The 21124-nt window shown below is 40.8% G+C and overlaps 1 protein-coding gene across 3 annotated transcripts in view; it reads left to right on the forward strand.

Annotated features, from left to right (window-relative positions):
* GALNT17 (polypeptide N-acetylgalactosaminyltransferase 17) overlaps nucleotides 1-21124 on the forward strand; it is a 235303-nt gene that overhangs the window by 96137 nt on the left and 118042 nt on the right. For all 3 annotated transcript variants that reach the window (XM_067537921.1, XM_067537922.1, XM_067537923.1), the window contains exon 5: nucleotides 2310-2507. In XM_067537921.1, coding sequence (XP_067394022.1) covers nucleotides 2310-2507 — 198 coding nt within the window. The remainder of the gene's footprint in view (nucleotides 1-2309; nucleotides 2508-21124) is intronic.

A 21124-nucleotide genomic window follows, 5' to 3' on the forward strand; every position in this document is an offset into this window, starting at 1 on the left:
CAGAAAGTATTTCAAAGGGACTCTTTCAGGGGGATTGATGCATCTAGAGCATAAAGTATCAGAGGAAATTCTATTACGTTTCTAAGTCTGCACAACAAGAAGGTTCCATGAATGATATTTCGCAACAAAATGTGTTTTAAAAAAAATTGTGCTCTGTGCTTAGAATATTGGAGACAGGAGAGGCTAATGCACATTGCATTGTGTGATCTGAAGAGAGGAAAAGAAAAAGTCATCTACAAGGAAAATGTTATAACTTTGCAAATAGAAAACACATTCTGTATAGGGTTCATATTTTTTGTATGAATAAGGATGTATTCAGAAGGCTGTTTCTAACACCAGTACCTGTATTCCCATCTGAATGCTGTAATGATTAGGCTGCTGGCTTTTTCAAACTGGATTTTATTCACGTGTATGAGAAACAATAATTTATTGAACTCACTGTTGAAACAGCTTTTCCTAGCAATAAGGAATAAGAGTAGCAGATTGTTCCTTTGACTGCATTATTAGCTTGATCTTAGCAGACATTGAGCACCCTCAACTCTCACTTAAGGAGTTAAGGTTGCTCAGAGCCTTGTCAGAATAAGCCCTGTCTGTGTTCATTGGTTCTTGTTTTCACAAAGGGGGGGCTGACCCAAAACCCCATCTCTGAACACTCTCAGTTGTCACAGAAGGTGGGTTCCAGATCAGAATTTTGTGGCTTGGGTCCAGGTCTGGTTTTCAGTGTGCATGTTTCAAGGAAACAGTCTTTGGATAGCAGCGCAGCCTTTCATGCATTTACTTTCATTTATTATATTTAGAGACACATTTTCAGAAGTGAAGATGGGGGAAGAAGAGGTAAATTGCAGCTGGAAAATTTGCCTGCATCCACTAGAAATACCCACTTGTGGAAGCAAGTCTAGGATCTCGAGGGCAATTTAAGCACACATATTGGGAAATCTGGTCCCTCCTGGCATGTTTCAGATTGGGCTTCCTAATTTCTCCAGCAAAGTGTGCATGCACAGTGTATGTGCAAAAGTGCCACCATTGTATGCAAAGCATCATGTACTCCCAAGTGAACATTAGTGTGCAATTATCCATTCTGCATATGCAAATATTCACTTTAAACACTTTAACTTTGTAGGTGGAATGTCAGAAGACAGTATTGAAAATCTGGCCTTTATTCACTACACTGCCTGGTTTCATACCTTCTTGGTTAAAATGACTGGGAAACACTCTTTGAAATACGTTTTAATTCATGTTTATTAACGTTTTGTAACCACTTCAAGCCACTACAAAATGTACTGTTATCTCTGCATGATGGGGACATACCCAGCTTTGGAGGGCTCTCCTAAGGCTTTTATACCTTAAATTCTTCTTAGTTTGTGAAATTGCTTCTTTGTGTGCACTGTGCTGTTCTCTGCTGGGTCCAGGAATTCTGCACAGGAATATTCAATTGCTTAAGAGAGAGCCTAAACCCAGACACACATGGGTATGTTGCTATTTGAATTCCATATTTAGCAGCTGTCCTCTGTATCCTAATTGATAATAGTTCCACATAATTGATGTGTCCATGCTTCTCCCAGGCAGGAAATCCCATGAAGTGGAAGCTTGGAAATTTCTAAAGCCTCCCTGGTGGCTGACAAAACTGCATTGCAGACCTTAAAAAGTATCTGTTTAATCTCAGGAATATGAAAAATTTTCCTTTGCCTCTGGTATTTGTATTCATTTTCTACTCTGAATATGTTTATAAGAGTGTAATTTAATGGACTGAGCACATCATTGAGAACCAGGAACTCTCAAATTCAAATCTAGGCTCTGTCACTGAATAACTATGTGGCCTAGTGCAAGTCCCTTAACCTCTCTTGGCCGGATTTTGCTGTGCCTTGCTTCTTTGTAACGCCAACAAATCAGTTGCTCTCTTAAGTGAGAACAGAAATGAGTTCTTTTTGTTTATCCTGTCTCACAGGGGTGCAGTCCGAGCTAGAAGAAGTAAGGGTATGTCTACACTGCAGCTGGAGATGTGATTGCACAGGCTTTGGTGTGGGCTGGCAACACAAGTATGGATGCCAGGACCCTGGCAGACTTGGTCAGGCCCCACTGATGCCCATTTCGCCATGCTTTTACTGCTATCTTTAACTGTGCTGGATAAACTAAAACTAGCACAGGTCTTCCAACATGTCCTGCAATCACACCTCTGATTGTAGTGTAGACATAACCTAAGTGTTGCCATTACAGTTCAGGTAGATGGGCTGTTAAAGTGCTACTGTGTCCATCTGTATTGGAACAGCAGTTAATGCCCCTTTTCTGATTCCTCCTTTTTTGCCTCTTAGGGCAGAACCAGTTCTTTCGCGAATCCAAGAGAACCGGAAAAGAGTTATTCTTCCCTCCATCGATAATATCAAGCAGGACAACTTTGAGGTGCAGCGATATGAGAACTCTGCCCACGGATACAGCTGGGAGTTATGGTGCATGTACATTAGCCCTCCCAAAGACTGGTGGGATGCTGGTGACCCTTCACTGCCAATCAGGTATGTTGCAGAGCCAGGGATGCATCCAGTAATCAAAGAGAGCCAGTGAAATGAACTGACTGATAGAATAAGGAAGACAGCCCAGAAATTGTGGCAACAATGTTGGTTACATGTTTGACTGAGGTGAGGGATTTCACTCCTCCAAGTGGAGGAACATATTCCGTATTGCGCTCACACTCAGGCACAAGTAAGGGATCAGGACCCCATTGCACTATACAAGCCCCGGTTTTAATGGTAGATCTTAAAATGTCACTTGACTTGAAAATAATTCAGGTTATTATATTTGTTAGCTGTTTGTTATTATATTTGTTAGGGAATCCAGTGGTTTTTCTCATAATGTAATTTGTCAGACAACATCTAAGCAGTCACAGGAGTGTGTTTACCTACTGTAGTATATTGGTCTTTTAGAATGTGCTGCTATCCAGTTAGCTGCCAGGAAGGTGTTACCACCAGTCCTACTTTATCTGCTGTTACAATGTAGGTGCGGGAAAACACCTACATTTTCTCTCAATTCCAAGAACACAATATCTGGGCCTTTAATCTATTTTCTTTAAATATGGTTTTCAATAACTGATGACAACAACAGAATGATCAGGATATTATCTCACTAAAAAGGTGTATCCTGGAAAAATCTGTCTTGGGCAAAATTGATCTAATGGGTGGAATCTGAAGCCAGACAAATCTAAATTAGAAGTAAGGCAAGTTTTTTTTTTGTTTTGTTTTTTTTAAACTGTGAGGGTGTGATTATCCATTAGAACAAACTACCAGGGGAAATGGTGGATTGTCTGTATCTTGATGTCTTCAAATGAAGACTTAGATGCCTTTCTGGAAGTTATGCTTTAGCCAAACACAAGCGATTGGGTGTAATATAGGGGTAACTGGGTGAAATTTAATGGCTTGTGATACACAGGATGTTGATACTAGATGATGTAATGTTGCCTTCTGGCCCTAAACTCTAGGAATCTAAGGACATATTAACAGTGTGGTCACCCCTATAATTTCCTATTCCACAGTAACTTTTCAGTGACCAAAATGATGGACATGGAAGCAGTAGCAATAGAGAAGATCACAAATGTGAATTAGATGGCTAGCTCCCCTGGATTTGTAGTGGGATCTGACAGGAAACTCCTATACATATCTTAAAAGCACCTTAAAAGACAAGAAGAGAATGCAGTGAATGGGAGTGGTGAACTGTTATTGCTATTGTTCACTTATGGATAGAATTACTATTACTGATATAGTACTGATATTATGCTAATGCCCTGAGGTCCCAATATTGATATGGCTCTCTGAAGTGGGGCTCTTCATAGTATACAGAGACAGGTGTGGTCCTTCCTCCGAAAAAGATATGGGACATAGGAAGAATGAAGAGAGGGCAATAATCTAATCTATCTATGTTAATGTACAAATAGATATTTTATTATTTTCTGCTCCCCTAAGCCTAGCTGTCATTTGTTGGTAGACTTCTTATAGGTTTTGAAGAAGATTTGAAGGGATAGGAGGGTTGGATCAGTTCAGGGAGAGTTATATGAATAGAGCAGCCTGGAAGCACAAAGACATTGGTGGGAAAGTGGACAGGAGAAGGCTGGCATTGTAGGCAGCGTGGATGAGAAGGGGGAAATGCAGTAAGAGGGGAGAGCAGCTGGTTGAGAAGAGGGGGTCTGCAAGAAGCTTGATGCAGTGGGAGGAGTCAGTGGATAGATATGAAAAGTAGGGATGATGTGGTCAGAACAATAGACAAGGAAAATGTAGGCAAATAGCAGCTGCATTGTGATTGCATTGGTGTGTGTGTGTGTGTGGGGGGGGGGTGGTGTTCAAAATGGAGAGGGTGCAGGAGTTGAGATGTGACTGATAAGAGCCCTGGATGAGGTGTGGGTCGAGAAATAAGGCCAGATTTCAGATGCAAATTGGATAGTCTGAATGTGTGTGCAAGGGGAGTAGGCTGAGTCAAAGACAGCCCCCACTGTGTGGGCCTGAGAGATGGGCAGACTGATGCTTTTGTCAGTGACTGAGAAAGGGACGACTGGAGAGGGTTTCTGGAGGAAAGATAAGGAGCCAGGCATATCTATTACCTCTCCCTACCTCACCCACTACCGGTCTAGCTGTTGCCTTCTGCATGAGTCAGGAGTCAGTCATTCACCTGCTCCATCTTGGCCTATGGCAAATGATCAGCTGGGTCTCCGCTCAGTAACTCTCAGTAGCTTATTCTAAAATAACATGAGACCAGAACAGACTTCTTTTTATCCAATTCTGTAGTTTCCTGCCCTTGCTGCTGTTTACGGATCTGCTGTAGTTCCCCCATGTACTGTAGGAAGCATCGGGATGGATGCACAAATACTTCTCTGATGTTTAAGAGGTCATCATTTTAAAAAAAAAAAAAAAAAAAAATTGCCGCAAAAAAGCAAATTACTAGCACAAAAGATCATCCAGTAGTTACCTCTTCTGTTAAGGCCTGGAAGGCCTGTGAGGGGATCCTGTAGTGGGGGTTCCCCAAATATGGAACTCACTTCCTTAGGAAATAGTTGAGGCCAAGTATGTAATAAGATTCAAAAAAGGGTTTGGACTTCGAGAGTTCACAATTAATTCTATGGATGCAGTGGCTTGTAGAGCAGAGGAAGGTATTGTGCTTTCTGTATAAGTAATCACAGGTTCATGTACCATTTAATCTGTGACAGAGCGGATGAATATTCTCCACAGAAGCAATGGGCTTGATGCAGAAATTATTGGGGGTGGTTCTTCAGCCTGTGTTATGCAGAAGATCAGACTAACTTGTTATCATGGTCCATTCTGGCTTTAAAATTTACAAAAGATTATTAAAAAAATTGTGTAGAAGTGATATGAAATCCCGTTCTTCAGGATTTAAGACAATCTCAAATTATTCGTTATCCAGATAAAACCCTGATGTGGAGGGCAGATTACCCAATATCTGCCTACATCAGGGTTCTTACATCAGCCCCTGGAGCATCTGGTTCTGGAAGCTTTTGAAGACAGGATACTGGACTGGGTGCACCTCAGGGCTCATCTGTTTGGTAATTCCCATGTTCCTGACTGTCACCTTTGCTTTTATGTGAGAAACTTAGTAGAACTAAACAGAAGAACAGAGATCTGTGAAAATGGATGGAGAGACACTGCAGACCCACACTAGTAGTTCCTGCATAATCATTTGTCTTCACAGTAACATGGACACTGACCCCTCAAGCTGAAAAGAATTGAATCACTAGAAAGTAAGAGTCAAAGGTTTAGGATGAATATGGATTACAGGGCACAATGCTTTCCAATAGCTATATGGAAAGGAGCTGACAAAACCGATACAATAGCTTCAGAGTGATGTTCAATAATTCAACAACTTGCTAAAACAGCATTATTAATATGCAATAATAGAAGGACTATGAGGAAGATATGTGTAAAATACTGCCTCTTTCCATTATAATGGGTAACTATATATAAACAGAAATAAACTGCTTCAATTATTTTTATTTTTTTGCTGTATGATGCTGTGAATTGTACATTTTATGGCAATGTTTATTGAAAAGAATAGCTGTGTTTTATTCTATGTAATTATGCAAAGAATCATGGGAAAATTTTAAATTATAATGTGCAAAACAAGGTTAAAAACATCTTGCCTATTTCAGACAGTTAGCTTTTTAGGATAAAGAAAGGGGAGTGAAGAAAGGGGTGGTAAGTATTATATTTTCAGTTTTACCTTTTCAATGTGTTTGTTTTTTTGAAAAGCTCAATTAAGACTTATGTGGTAAAAGAGATGTGAAGGGATAGTCTGACTTGATTATGGGTATCTGATTCTACCGAATCTTCATTCTGGACCCACAGAACATTCAGCAGCAGAGGCTGGAGACAGACAGTTGCAGCAATGTACTTGGACACAATTTTCTCCCCTGGGTAATTCACAAGATGTAATTATTCAGGCAAAGGAAGCTGATGGCAAAGGAAGCTCATTTAAAGTATGGTCCAGCCTCAAGATGGTTCCAGGGTCCCTGCTTTATACCAATAATTTTACTACAAGGAAATAGGCTCTTTAAATGATTATCTAATCTAAGTTTTAAGGAGGCAGTTTCTTCTTTAATTTCACTGGTTTCAATGGCAGTCTTTTGTAGCTCATCTTTCAAGCAAACCATTCAGGATTTTACATCATCTATGTCTTTTGAGATTGAATCCTGTTTGTCTATGAGGAATTCTTTCAGTGCTGCAATATCCTGGTCTAGTTTTTGCTGTGGCCTTGTGTTCTCTCCCTTCATCTGTGTAGGAGATTCAGGCTTAGGTCTTTTGTTGGAACTCATTTTTTCATTTGAATCCTTATTCAACCATTTGAAGTTGGTCCAGGAGATGAATGTAAATGTTTATGACAGAAACTTATTGCCAATATGCTAGGAAAGTAATTATTAGAGATGAATTAATATGTGAGGAGTGAAGGGGTCTGGGGCTAAGCAGCCATCTTCCTCGTGAGTACCATGTGACCCTGAAATAGGCTTTTTCAATGATTTGGAGGAACATAGGTATAATTTTTGATTCCATAAAACATCTCCTCTTTCATGTTTCTTCCTATGAAGTGATAGAATCTTCCATATCAAGATGTCCTGACTCGTAGCATTCTTTTATGCATTGCAAATGTTTTCACGCTTCGTTGCTGAGCTAACTGAGCTGCTATTGACCAACTCTGCCAAAAAGATAAAATCACGATTACAGTGTAATGGATCACATCTAAATTAGAGCTCCCACAATGAGAAGTCAGTAAGTGACGTTTGAAACAATCATCTTATAGGTCCTTAAAATCATCACCATTGGGCTATTGTTTGGATCTCGTGATTTCCATTTCTTGATGGAGTATTTTTTGTTTGTTTGTTTGCACGTGCGTGAGTGTCTGTACACGAAATATTGGATAGGCGTGCCCATGTCCGTGTATCCAATATTTTGTCATTTGCGCTTATTGATCATCATTTACTGGGAATTCAGAGAAGCATAATACTTTAAAGAAAAAGAGAGAGAAAATACCACCTCATATATTGTGCAGGATGCACGAAAAGGTCACTTGGAAATGCTTGTGAAATCACTGATTGATTATCTTGTCTAGAAACAGCACATTCCAAAGCTGAAATTTACCCTCTCACTGTGCTCAAGGAATTATTAATTTCACAGCTGGCAGAGTTTGATTTCCAAGCCTTTTACAGTACACAGTGTTGGGACTCTCAGCATCCCGCAACTGGGATGCTATTTCGAAAGGTACCAGTTTCTCTTCCCTGACTTTTAGTTCATTGAAGTCAAACTCAGTGAAACAGAACCATTATAGCAGTTACCAATATTTGGAAGATTTATGGCCAGACATCCTAATAATACTCTATGCACAGTAGCATCATGGTTTATTAGGATCAGTGTTTTTGCAGGATATCTCAGACCCTGGGGTTCCAGTTCAGAAAAGCAATTAAACACAGGCTTCAATCTTTAAGGTTAAGTGCCCTTCTCGAATAGGGATGCTTGCCTGGACTTGGAATTGTCATGTTTCTTGGGTAGGGGCAGAAGGGAACGTCTTGGAAATCTGCTGTATGATCTATAGTTTCTGTTGACAATGTGAACATACTATTTCCAAATGGTTACAATGGAATTTCCTAACATTTTCTGTGTTCCTTTTACACTCAGCTGGACGGATTAATTCAATCTGACATGCAGACACTGCTGAATACCTTTACTTACTTAGCAAAACACTCACTTCATAGGCTTGATCTATGAAAGCATACTTCTAGGGTTGAGATGATAAGCGAAGGGTTCTAGTTAAACAGCCTAGTGTATATCACAACAGCTCTGAAACAGCTAATTGATTAAACTGGACAATGTTATGTGATATGGTTGTTATTTTACATAGTACATCATTTCTTTGTGTTGAGAGACTGACAACGGTTCATTTAAATGATTGATTATTTTTTTTAAAGTTCAATGTAAGTATGCTAACAGTTGAAATCAATGTTGAGAGTTATTGATTGCCAAAAACTAGGAATGCAGGAGGGATTTTTTTCATGAGAAGAAAAAAAAATGGCCAACCTTCATTTTGAAGTAACTCGCCTAACTACCCATCACCACAGTATCTGAATGCCTTACAAACATTAATAGCTGTATCTTCACAATGTATCATAGTATCATAGAAGATTAGGGTTGGAAGGGTCCTCAGGAGATCATCTAGTCCAACCCCCTGCTCAAAGCAGGATGAACCTCAACTAAACCATCCCAGCCAGGGGCTTTGTCAAGCCGGGCCTTAAAAACCTCTAAAGATGGAGATTCCACCACCTCCCTAGGTAACCCATTCTAGTTCACCACCCTCCTAGTGAAAAAGTTTTTCCTAATATCCAATCTAGACCTCCCCCACTGTAACTTGAGACCATTGCTCCTTGTTCTGTCATCTGTCGTGTACCTGCAAGTGAGGAAAATATTATCCCCATTATACAGATGGGAAAGAGACCAAGATTTTCAAGAGACCAGTGACTTTGGGTGCCTCCATTTTTGTTGCCCAACATGAGACACCTGAAGATGGCACAATTGCCCCACTTTCTGAAAATCAACCCCCATTAAGGTGTTTCCAGTTGGACTGGTAGTTAATCTTGAAAATTTTGACCAGGGAAATTAAGTGACTTGCCCAAGAGGGGACAAAGCCATTGGCAGAGCTGGCAGTAATAATGCTACCTACCTGTCATACAGTGTTTCATCAGTAGATCTCAAAGTGCTTTACAAAGCAGGTCAGTATCGCTATCCCCATTTTATAGATGAGGAAACTAAGGCAAAGAGCTTGGAGCTTCAGCCCTGAAGTGAGCGGGTTCTCGGGAGCTTCTGCCCCCACGGGAGGCACCTGCTGAGGCTCGGGGCTTCAGCAGTAGTAGGGCTGAACCACTGACAGGCATGCCCCACAGGATAGAAACCCCGAGCCCCAGCAGGCGCCTCCTGCAGGGAGAAGCCCCCAAGAGCTCCCTTGCTGCAAGCCCGACAGGAAGGGAGAAGCTCCGAGGCCCGACAGGTATGCCCTGGCTCTCAAACTTCTGAAGATTTTGTATGTGTCTCGTAGGGTCAGTAAGTTTGGCCACTCCTGTTTTATGGTATTACGCACTTTTCTAACACAATAAAGTTCCCCCTTTGATGCAAGAGATTAAAATCACCCTGTAAAGCACTAATGAGCATAATTTTATATATAAATAGGTTTATATCCAGCCCCCACTGAAATCAATAGGAATTTTGCTCACCAATACTCTATAAGGCTTCACGTGACTAATTCTTCCTCCTTGAAGTTAGTGGAAACTGCAGCTGCTCAGTGCCTATGAAAACCTTGTAACCTCTTTTAGTACATTAGGCTAGTGCAGGTCCCCAAGCCCACTGACTTCCTTATGCCTCTCCCAATCCTGACCTGGAGGGTCAGTGGGAATTTGCACCCAGACAAGGATGTACGCTAGCAGATGCTGATGCAATACTGGGGACTAAGGATGGATTTAGGTGCCTATCTTTAGACACCACCAAAATTTTAAAAGCTGGACTTTGTGTTTATTGTATATTGTTCTAGTATCAATCATAGGGCTTAAGTGGCGTACAGGTCTTGTGATGAACTCCGCACCATGGTGAATTTCACCCGGAATGAGGGGGTTATAGGAGTGTTTATTACTTTAAATTGTGTTTTATTGTAATAATTTTTTCAGCATTTATCTTGTGTTTTCCACCTATGTTTTCTTCTTAGACTTAGACTGTCAGTGAATTTAATGATAGCAAAAAGGGCTGTGCTGACAACGTAGGAAAGTGGAGTTCTCCATTTTATGTGCCAGTTAGACATACAAGGTAGGGCAAGCTTTCCCTGCAGTTGTCAGCTAACGTGCAATTCTGCAAAGTGCCATCTCCAGGAGTAGAAAGATAATTCAGTCGTCACATTCTCTCATTCAGCCTCCTTGCTGAGATTGCCAACAAAATGATCAGTGTGCTTGTGGTGAGGTGACTGCTTTCCCATTACGTTCAATTCCACATATGTGATCCCAAATCCACTGAAGTCAATGCAAAGCCAGTGGCTTTTTGGATGAGGCTTTAAAATTCTAGATCACAGCTCTTCTAACACTCATCTGCTGCTGTTGGTCATTACTGCACTTGTGCAGATTGAATCCTATTTGTAAATGTTGTGCTTGCTTTATCACCACTCATTGATGGATTCCTTGTCCTACCAATCTAGCCCTTAAGAATCCTTGCAGGCTACACTTAGTTTGAAGTACTTGTTTTGCACAGGACAAGCACATATTTTTAGATTGGCCTTACTATCAAATAGATTTCCCAGAATAACATCCGTAGTCTTGCATTTTGATGGCAAATTTGTTTTCAGGCTCAGGGGAACTCACTTCCATACTGCATCCTAAGCTTTTGCAGGTTCACCTATTACGGCAGTACATCAAAACCTGCAATGGATAGATTTAGGCAAGCTTACTTAGCTATTATGAGCATTTTAACCAACATTCAGCTATTAGTGTGGCATGTTTATTAGAAGGCATCTATTTTATGCAGACAATTAATCTCAGATGACAGTGGCAGGACCTCATAAGATTAGGTAGAATTACTGTGATTATTTATTGTTTCCTTGGTGTTTATTGTTCTGAAAAGTCCTAGAACATCTCTGGAAACTGAGTTTAGACAAAAACATAGGATTACTTTATTTTTTGTGTTTTTTGGAAGGATTACTGCTTTTAATGAGGTTGTGCAGATTTATAAGATTTTTATTCTTGTGTAAACACAGTGAATGGAATTTTCAGAAACACTCAGCACCAGCCTAACTCTGCTCTTATTGAAGTCAGTTGTAAAACTCCCTTTGATTTCAATGTAAGACCATGATGGACCAACATCAAATGCTTTTGAATACCCAGCCTGATCTTTCTGAAAAACCCTTTGTGCAGGTTTTTGCTTGTGCAGCATGTAAGAAGTATGAATGCAATGACAGCTTGTGATGGGGCATCTGCTGCCACACTGGCACTTAAAGGAGCCCTAGAAGCACTTAAAGCAGCCCTAGGGAGGCTATGTGGGAGGCAGCCAATAGGAGAGAGGCTGGGAGGAACAGCCAATCAAAGCTCAGCAGGCCCATATAAAAGGAACTGCAGGCTAGCCAGAGCAAAGCAGACATGGCCTGGAGCCTGAGGAGGGAAGGTTGCTGGCAGGCACCTGGGGAGAGCCAGAGGTGCTCCTGGTGGGCTGTTGAAAGCAGATAGTGGCAGGTTCTAAGAGCAGGTGAAGAAGGTGCTAGGACTGGTGAGAAGTAGTCCAGGGAGATAGCAGGAGGAAGAGGAACTGGGGCACAGCAAAAGGCTGTGATTCTCAGGGTTCCTGGGCTGGGATTTGGAGTAGTGGGTGGCCTGGGTACCTCCCCCTACTCCTCCCACTACTTGCCACTGGGAAGTGGCAGGAGAAATGACTTCAGGTGCCACTGAGGAAGTGGTGGGATGAGAAACTGCAGTACTCACTGGGAAAGTGGCCATACTACCCAGGACCCAAACTTTCCCCTGGAAGGAGGGAACATAGATCGTGACTTAGCTGGAGGGCTGAGTCAAGAAGAGAATGCTGCGGTTCTAGACAGCTGTGGGAAGGGCTATAGCCCCACTACAGAGAAAAAGTGACAGTGCACAGACTAAAGATAGGGGTGTTGGCCTGCACCTAATCCCCTGACAACGAGCAGGAGGCGCCAGTCCAGCGGTGAGTGGTGTGAACCCATCATACAGCTGCATCATAATTCTATAGCAATCATTTGATCTGTTTATATAGATTCATACCAAAGAGGGGGAAGGGCATCTGTCCAAAGCTCTGTGCACACCTGTTATAAATTGCTGCAGCAAAATCAAACTGCTCACAAACCTCCAAAATCATCTCCATGCCTTTTTTGACAAAAATGTTCCTTCGTGTAGACTGGGAGGGGGATCTATGTTAAGGGGCTGGGTAGGATTGTTGTGCAGTGTTAAATAGCTGGCGTATTCGCCCCATCGGTGGCTGCATTTCTGGAATAAGTGAACTGATTCCTTGCTCAGGCTCCAGTTCAGCAAACCAGGCAAGCACATGCTTAAATTCATCCCTATTCAGCAACACGCTTAACCATGTGGTCAGTTTCTAGTGCATGCTTAAATTCCATTGAATTCAGTGGGATGTAAACTGCTGAATAACTGATTTGCTGAATTGGGGCCTACTTAGGTCTAAGTCTGGAAGTCGTTACTGACGCAAAGCTCCCATTGACATCAGCAGGAATCTTTCCTGAAGGCTTTAAAGCTGGGCCCAACACAGGTAACTGTTAGGGCTTGTCTGTATGTAAAAGTTTTACCTGGTATAGGTAAAGCAGTCCAACCCTCCTAACATGGACGCTGTTATATTGCTATAAAAGTGTTTATACCTATATAGTTTATTCCCATTTGGGAAGGGAAATAACCATACCAGTATAAATCACTTTTAGACCAGTATAACTACCCAGATTAAGGCTTTTACTGGTGTAATTATTTCAGTAAAAAATTAGTACTGCCCTAGTTACTAGTAGGATTTGGCCCATAATTTGTAAAGCATTTGTGGGATGAAGGTTACTAAATAAATGGACGATAAAATAATAAGTATGCTTAATAATAATAATAAAAACCCAGGGCAAGAGAAATGTAATGAATTTGTGTCATGCTGGATTGTTTCTTAGTTGCCCATAAAGTCAGTCTGTAAGTCAAAGCTAAATTGAGCCTTTTCTGTGGTCTGTTCACACTTCCCCTAGGAAAAAAAGATGTATCTGATGGATTATACTAATGTCTTTTAGTTTTAAATCATAAACTGAGGGAACATATGCTAAAGGGGGAGGGGGAATTGGCTCTTTGAATTTTTATTGTTACTTTAGCAGATGGTATTTAAATGATTTATTGGCTAAGAATAATCTATTCTCATTAAGAATCCAAGTATTTAATGACTTCTGAGGTGGGCGTTCAAAACAAAGAAGTGATAATAGAGTCGATTGCACTTAGTGACAAAATATAGCAGCCCTTCATCAAAGAGACTTAAAAGGGAATGTTTAAGAGTGAGTGCTGAGGGCTATGATTTCCTTTTATGTGCACTTTAATTCACTGTCTTTTTCACTCAGTGGTGCATAAATAGGCATAGTTTAAATTAAAAGATCCTTAATATCATATCCATCTGGGGAAGAAATAAGTGTTTGCGCTCCGAATGTTCCTTGCTGCCTCTATGTAGGAAAGTTGGAGGCTTTACAAATTGCATTGGCCCAGTTTTGCCCAGGGCAGCTAACTCTTCTGGTCTCTGTATCTGCCTGTCTAAATTGGGCTACGTTTCAAAACAAGTACAGTACCTAAATAGTCCTTGCGAAAAGTGCTCACACAGTTGCAAGTGGCAGATCTGCAGTTTACATATTTTTATGGGTAAAATAGGTCAGTGGGAGGTAGCTGGAGTTGTCCTTGAAGTAAGGAGACTGGGATTCAGGAGACCTAAATTCTAATACCAGTGCTGCCAATAAATCCATATGTGACTGTGGCAAGTCACTAAACCTCCATCTGCCCCAGTGTTCCCATTGGTAAAACAAAAAGAAGTAATAGTTACCGATCTTCCAGGAACATTTAGAGGCTTAATTAAAATTTCTAGAGTGCTTTGAAATCCTCAAATAGAAATGCTATGGGAGGACAATTGTGCAATTGCAGTTGCTCATTGTAAATGTTCTGATAGCTCACCCAGTAAGTTACTTGTGAGCACATAAGCCCCTTAATCTTATTTCTGAACAGTTAGCACCCTACTGTCTCTCTATATTTCTGGAGAGATTGCCATTGGTGATTAAAGGATAGCTCTTTATCCATAGAGTATTCAATTCCTGGCCTCTGTACTGAGACTTGTGCTCATAGGGATAGTAGTTTTTTGGTGAGGTGACTAAGACCACCAAATCTTTTCTCCTAGGACACCAACACAGTACTTAAGAATTTATACACTTTGCCTGCTTTAAAATCTTTAGCATCGAAAACTGACCTACGATCCTCAGAAGCAGCAGCTGCTGTACATGTCACCTCTCTGGACCTCTTGTTCAGTAGTTGTCAACTAGTTAAAGAAAACACTGTTTTTTTCCCCAGCAAAAATGTTTTCTTTCACCAAATGTAGCCTCACTTCATAGCCTTCACCTATCCATTTGGATTCCAGAGATCTCTTTGTTGAACAGTTTACTAGTGGATGAACCCATTCAAGCTGCAGGTATATGAAGCATATTCAAATAAAGGTGACAGTGAAGCTATTGGTCTAATCCAAGATTTAAGCAGTAGCACCTCTGTGTCTATTTATATCAAGTTCAGGTGATCCCTGCTGCTTTCCCCTTCTGAGTTCCCCTCATGGCTTATTGCAGCTGTAAATCTGAATCTACGCCTGCCTGATTGGTTTGGATCAGCAGTTCAGAAAACAACTGTACAGGATTTTGAGCATCTCAGTCATATGGAAAGACTGTCAGTAAGCTAAAACTTTTCCCGTTAGCTAGTAAATGGAGAAGAGAACACTGTATAGGTTAGATGTCCTTAGGCTGAGGAGTGGTGGTAGTTGACAGAAGAGTGACTCCACTGACAGGGTGGGTATACATGAAAGATGTTCAAGCTGCAGGCTTTTTTCAGAGTAAGTTGCTGTTGACCTAACATTCAGACATGTCTTCCTGTTGGGTACAATGCACTAAATCAAATCAAACTTAAAGGTTTCATTTCAAAATGAATTTCAGGCTGGGTCTAGTAACAAGCTATCAAAATTGCTATTATTGAGGAGCAAGTGAGGTCTCTTGCAAGGCACTGGGCACTGTGAGCCACGCACTAGTCTCATGGGTGAAAAAGACATCTCTCACCACTCAACTTTGAAAGAGACCATTTTCTGAACTCCGGAATGCAGAGTCCTTGTTGCCAGTGTTGTTGCCTCTAGGTCACATCAGAACAACATAAACTTTTAACAGAATATCGCAAGGAATGCATTTTGAGCTGAACCAGAAGGAGCCTGGTTGCTGTATTTTGGAAAGGCAGTGGGAGGGAGTCAGCTCTTTTTTTATTACAGGGTCATCTTGTCCCCCCAAAATGAGACTGGCATCTGGCTAACTTCTATGCAATTAGTTGGTACTCTTGAGAAAGCCTGATAAAGCAGAGCAATTAGGGGCTCCTTAAAATTTTTTTTAGGATGTAGGATATTTTTGCTGATGCTATCCATTCATATGTAAATGAAAACATGCTCAAACAAATGTTAGCTGCATTTTTGATTATCCAAAACAAACCTCTTTCCAGTTAATACCACAAAATTATCACATCTAGAGGGACAATATGTTAACTGCTTTATTTTGGAATAGAAAGAGCAGGTATCCAAAGAGGCATTTATGAGCTCTGAATCTCCTGCTGCACATATAATATTCCCATGCCATGATACTGGCTTTAGGGCAACACTATCGGTTTCAATCCTAAGCATTTTGTTAGGGGTCTGAGTTGTTGTCATCGCTGTATCTATTTTTTCTCAAGCATGATGAATAGCACAGCAGTCAACACTGAGCACATTATGACATGTCCTGTCTCCACTGCTCACCATATGGGATTTCAGATGCTGTGTTTTGAGCCCTAAATCTATTTTTAGTTCCCAAGTGCCCTGTAGTCACTCCACTTCTGAGAGACACACATTCTTACTAATGGGTGGCAGGGTTGCTGTTGTTCATATTGGTCTCTAAATAGCACACGCTCTGTTTTGCTTAATTCCTGAATGCGTGCATCATATACTCGACTAGTTAAAGCCTGCCACACCATAGTAAAGCAATTTACATAGGGGGGGCCACCTTACTTAGGAGCTCTGAGATATACTCCCATTCCGTAACATTATCAGACATCAACTTTGTCCCTAGCGTTTGGTCTGATGAGTGCATCATCCTGTACTGTGTTCTATAACTTCTTAGATCCCCAGCAGGCAAGCCTGACTTAGCAAAGTATGTATATATGTTGTGGAGGTATCAGGCATACCATTGCTGGAGATCAGAGGCCTGCAGCTGACTGGCTGGCTGATTAGCCCCACCCACTGCACCTGAGAAATGGCTGCAACTTAATTAGCTGGTCATTCTAAAAGAGGGCAGCAGGAACTGGAGGAGAGGTCTGCAATACCTTCCAGAAAGCTATGGGTCCGGGCGCCATGCTTCGAATGGACTGCTGCTGGAGCTGTTGCAGAGACGAATTGTTCTAGAAACCAAACAGACAGAAGGGAGACTGTGCGGAGTCTTTTATGGCTGAGGCTCTGCGGTAAAAGTCAGGAAATTTGGGTTACTGGGATGAAGGACAGACTTGAGGAAGGGACTACTTGGCCTGCACAGACTTTGAGGGCAGAGTCTTCAAGGTTTTGCTTTGTTTGTTGAGAAGGCTTAAAATAAAGTAACTTACCTACTGGGAACGACTTCCCTGGTTTCCTTGAGAAAGCTCACAGAGCTCACCCAGGAAGTGTGCTCATTCAGCAAGACCTAAACCTGGCCTGGTAGGAGGAGGGTACTATAAAATAGGTCCCAATCCTTTTACACACATGCTTAAACTTAAGCATGATGAGTAGTGCTATTGAAGCCATGTGCTGACAAAGTACGTGGTCAATACTTTGTTGGATCTTGGCATCTCTAGGGAGAGAGCTGTCCTGCAGTGGGTTGGACTCAGATGGGCTTTCCCATCTGCATTTCCTGCAGTTCTATAATCCTTTGTGTTTCCCTGAGCATCTTAAAACAGTGTCCATTACCCATGGTATCTCCTTACCCAACCATCTTTCATCCCTCTTTACTGCATGCAGTGCAGTCTGCTGGCGGTAGAAAAAACATGATATAGCTTCTGAATTTACCCAGCATGGTCCTTTTGTGGTGACAATTACCAGGTACTAGCTGATGACTCAGCAGTTGTAACATAAATTTAGTACCTCTTCTTTATCTCTGTTTCCCCCCCCCCCCCCCATGGCAAGTAATTCAGAAAAAATGACATTAAATATTTAAGCAAATGACTGTCAATCTCTTAGCGTCATGCAGCAAGATCTGAAAGTTCGGTGTTCATTTTCAACAGGCTCATTTTACTAGAAAATTAGACTAAAGTCACCAGCTATCAATGTCTGTAAGGAGTTCTTTCTTTTCCTAAGCAGTGGATTGATATTAGAAAAGGAAATAATCTGTTCCCCTGCCACACACACCACCACTACGTCCCTATTTTTCCCTTCAGTTAGAAAAGCCATCAATCAGTTTCACAAATGTGCACTGTATAATTGCCTTCTATCTCGTTTGCTATTTAAAGTAGCTGTTTTTGTCAGGTCCAGTCTTGGAGAGAAAAGAATGTGTGACAGGTTTCCAGGAGCTCTGCTGAGATTCTTCACAAATGTGTTTTCCACATGGGATTCCATCTTCCTGCTTGTTTTTAAGAGGAAAGAAGTTGGGTCTTCTTTTCTTTCTAATAATAAAACAAGCCCCTTAAAGACCAAGACACACATCTCCCATGAAGTATGAAAAGTGAACTGGAGTGAGTCAGGAAGCCATGTCACATGTTTCCCAGAATGTAAGCTGTGATCTTTACACAGTGCTGAGTGAATGAAAATATTTGAAAGTCTCTGTCTTTCTAGTTGCCGTTCATTCTTTGGAATTAGAGACTGGTCCTAGATGCAATGTTTGGATCTGGATCTGAACTGCTTCATAGATCAGGGCTGTTTTAGAACAACCTGACACAGAACTAATGGCCTTGAGTGAGGAAAATGCTTGGCGATATGGGTCATTATTATTATATTAGCAGTTTATGGAGAATTTTGTTTATTGTGCTTGCATGTGAAGACAGGTAAGGACGGAACTTGACAGAACAAGGTTGCTCCAAGATATTAACATGATACAATTAATTAATGACACACAAACACACATACACGCACACAGCATCCATTTGCCTGTTGAAAGAAGCTCAAAATGGAATGTGCCAGATAAGGTGGCATCAGAAGAGTATTGATAAATTAGCTTAAAAAGTGTGTTCAGTCTAAAATGGAGCCTAGGGAGACAGAGTAGTTTTGTTATATGTATTTTTCCTCATTTTTCTGTGTATAGTTGCAAACAACTTCTACAATGACAAATGTACTTACGGCATTTTTCACTTTCTCAGTGAACGAAAAGAACACTGTGAAAGAAAGGAATAAATTCTAATTTGTCAATCCAAGCTCAAGATGATGCAATTATTTTTTTCCCATCCTTTGTGATTAGTTGACTTTTTTGATACATTATATATACGTGTGTGTGTGTGTGTGTGTGTGTGTGTGTGTAATATATTTGTGGATATATCAGAATGAGGGCACTGTTTTGGAGATGTCTAGCTAAAAAAACTGAGTTTTCTATTCAGCTTTTAATGTGACAAGGTTAGTACTCTTTCTTATTTCATGTATTAGTGAGTTCCATAGTCTGGGGTCAGGCCCTCCACCCAAGCCGGTTCAAGTTTTGTTTCCTGCAGTTATGCGGCTCCTGCTCCCTGTTGCTGAACAGTTTAATTGTTCCAATGGAATATTGCTGTCCTAGGAAGTCATAGTTGTGGAAGAATAAGATGCACAGAACATATAGTAATATAGTATTAGTTAATGTTAGGGAATCAGGCCATGGGCGAAGGATGATCCAAAACTGAAGGGAGAAGTGGGGAAGAGAGAGATTTCAGTTGTTATTGGAATATAAGTAATGAGATTGGGGAAGCAGATACTGGCTCACTGCTAGCCAGAAGCTGATTATTACAACTGATCTTGGGGATGAATTAGTTCAGTTATCAAGGAGAAAAGTGAATTGGCCATTCAGCAGTGCAGTAAAGGAATAACAGTTAACTGGATCACGGCATCAGGAGACACTGAATGAGGATAGCACCTACACGTCTAACATGAGCAGAACAACAAAACAATGATCAAAGATAACTCTTAACGCTGCATGCAATAAAATACATATTTGTCACTCTTCCCAAGGAGATCTTGGCATAAATCAAGGAGCTTTTGTGGACTGACTTGTCTGCAGGAATGTGTGATAGAAGCACAGTTTCCATTTTAGCGAGAAATAGCCTCATTGAAAGACAATGCAATATGACTGCTTTCCCCGGCAAACATTCTTTTCCGCTCCTGATTAATGATTAGCTTTGTCAAGGAACTGCAAGATGCCTAACTGCAAAGAAGGACCAAATTCTTCTTTTTATAGAGCAGCTTTCTTTTTTAACTTCAGGAAAATAGACCCTAACATAGAAATAAACCACTGCAGCATTGTTACATTTAAAACAAAAAGTACAAAATAAGATTATGTTCTAAACAAAGATCAAAATCAGGTGAATGGATCAGATCACAAGTTCATATTAACCATCCAACCCCTCTTGGCTTGATTTTTGTATTTAAATGCAGTATCTGCATTTAATAACTATTTCAAAGCTATTTATATCTAATTGTTTCGGTGAGTTGCTCTAGTCCCTTGGTCCTAATGTTCTTATTTTGGGTCACATGCATCATTGCACTAGTGTACTATTAGTGTACTCCTAGATGCCACAGTTTATTTGGATGTAAAAGAATTATTCTTGCTTGGAGCAGACATTAACAGTAAATTTGACTTTTTTTTCTTTTCTTTAGACAGATAAGCATTTTGAGTCTATTACCGTTTTCTTTGCCTGATTCTGAATTTCATTTGCTGACAAATTTGCCCAAGTTGTTCACTTTTATTGGTGTTGAGGAGTTTTGAGTAAGCGCATTGTGGACAAGATCATTTACGAATGTCAACACATCACTCATCATTTAATAGTCACCTAGGGCTAGATTTACAAAGTTATTGAGGTGCCTACAGAAGCCACACAGATGCCTCGTGGGATTGTCAAAAGCACCTAAGCATGTTAGACACCTACCTCCCATTGATCAACCAACTCCAATTGACCTGCTTAGGTGCTTTTGAGAATCACTCTGATTCTATTTGAATTGTAGGTGCCAGAAACCTTTGCAAATCTAGAGAGATGGGGCGGGTGAGGTTATATGTCTTATTGGACCAACTTCTGTTGGTGAAAGAGACAAGCTTTTAAGCTTATACAGAGCTCTTCTTCAGGTCTGGGGAAGGTAAACAGAGTGTCACATTTAAATACAAGGTGAAACAGATAAGCAGTTAACAAGAGACCATTCAGGGTGAAGTGGGCAGTTAACACTTCTACAGTCATTGGACAAAGCCGGGTTAGTGGGTTAAAGATTGTAATGAACCATAAATCCAGTGTCTGTATGAAATCCGTGAGCTTTGGTGTGTAGCGGAGTTATGAATTTAAGTTCCCAGGCTCATCTTTTGAAGGTGTTATGCAGGTTCCTTTGAGGATGAGGACTGAAAGGCCAGCTGTGCAGTGATCATTTTGCAAAAAGTGTTTGCCCACAGGTGACATTGTTTTTTAAAATAATTTTATCATTTTTGCAAATCTAGCCCTTCATCCCTCAGCACCTCGCATCTTCAAAATTAGGATAATAATTTCTTTCTCCCACCTTTCCTTTCTCATCTGCTTCGGCTTCCATTCAGTGCCTGCCTAAGTTTGAGTACAAGAGTAGCCTTAAATGAGATTATATAACATGCTTAATGTGAGGCATGTGCCCAAATATTTTTCTGTGTCAAGGCCATTGGT

Source organism: Emydura macquarii, unplaced genomic scaffold (genome assembly GCF_026122565.2).
Source record: "Emydura macquarii macquarii isolate MOO-44397 ecotype Brisbane River unplaced genomic scaffold, CSIRO-AGI_Emac_v2 contig_450, whole genome shotgun sequence".
NCBI classification, from domain to species: domain Eukaryota; kingdom Metazoa; phylum Chordata; order Testudines; family Chelidae; genus Emydura; species Emydura macquarii.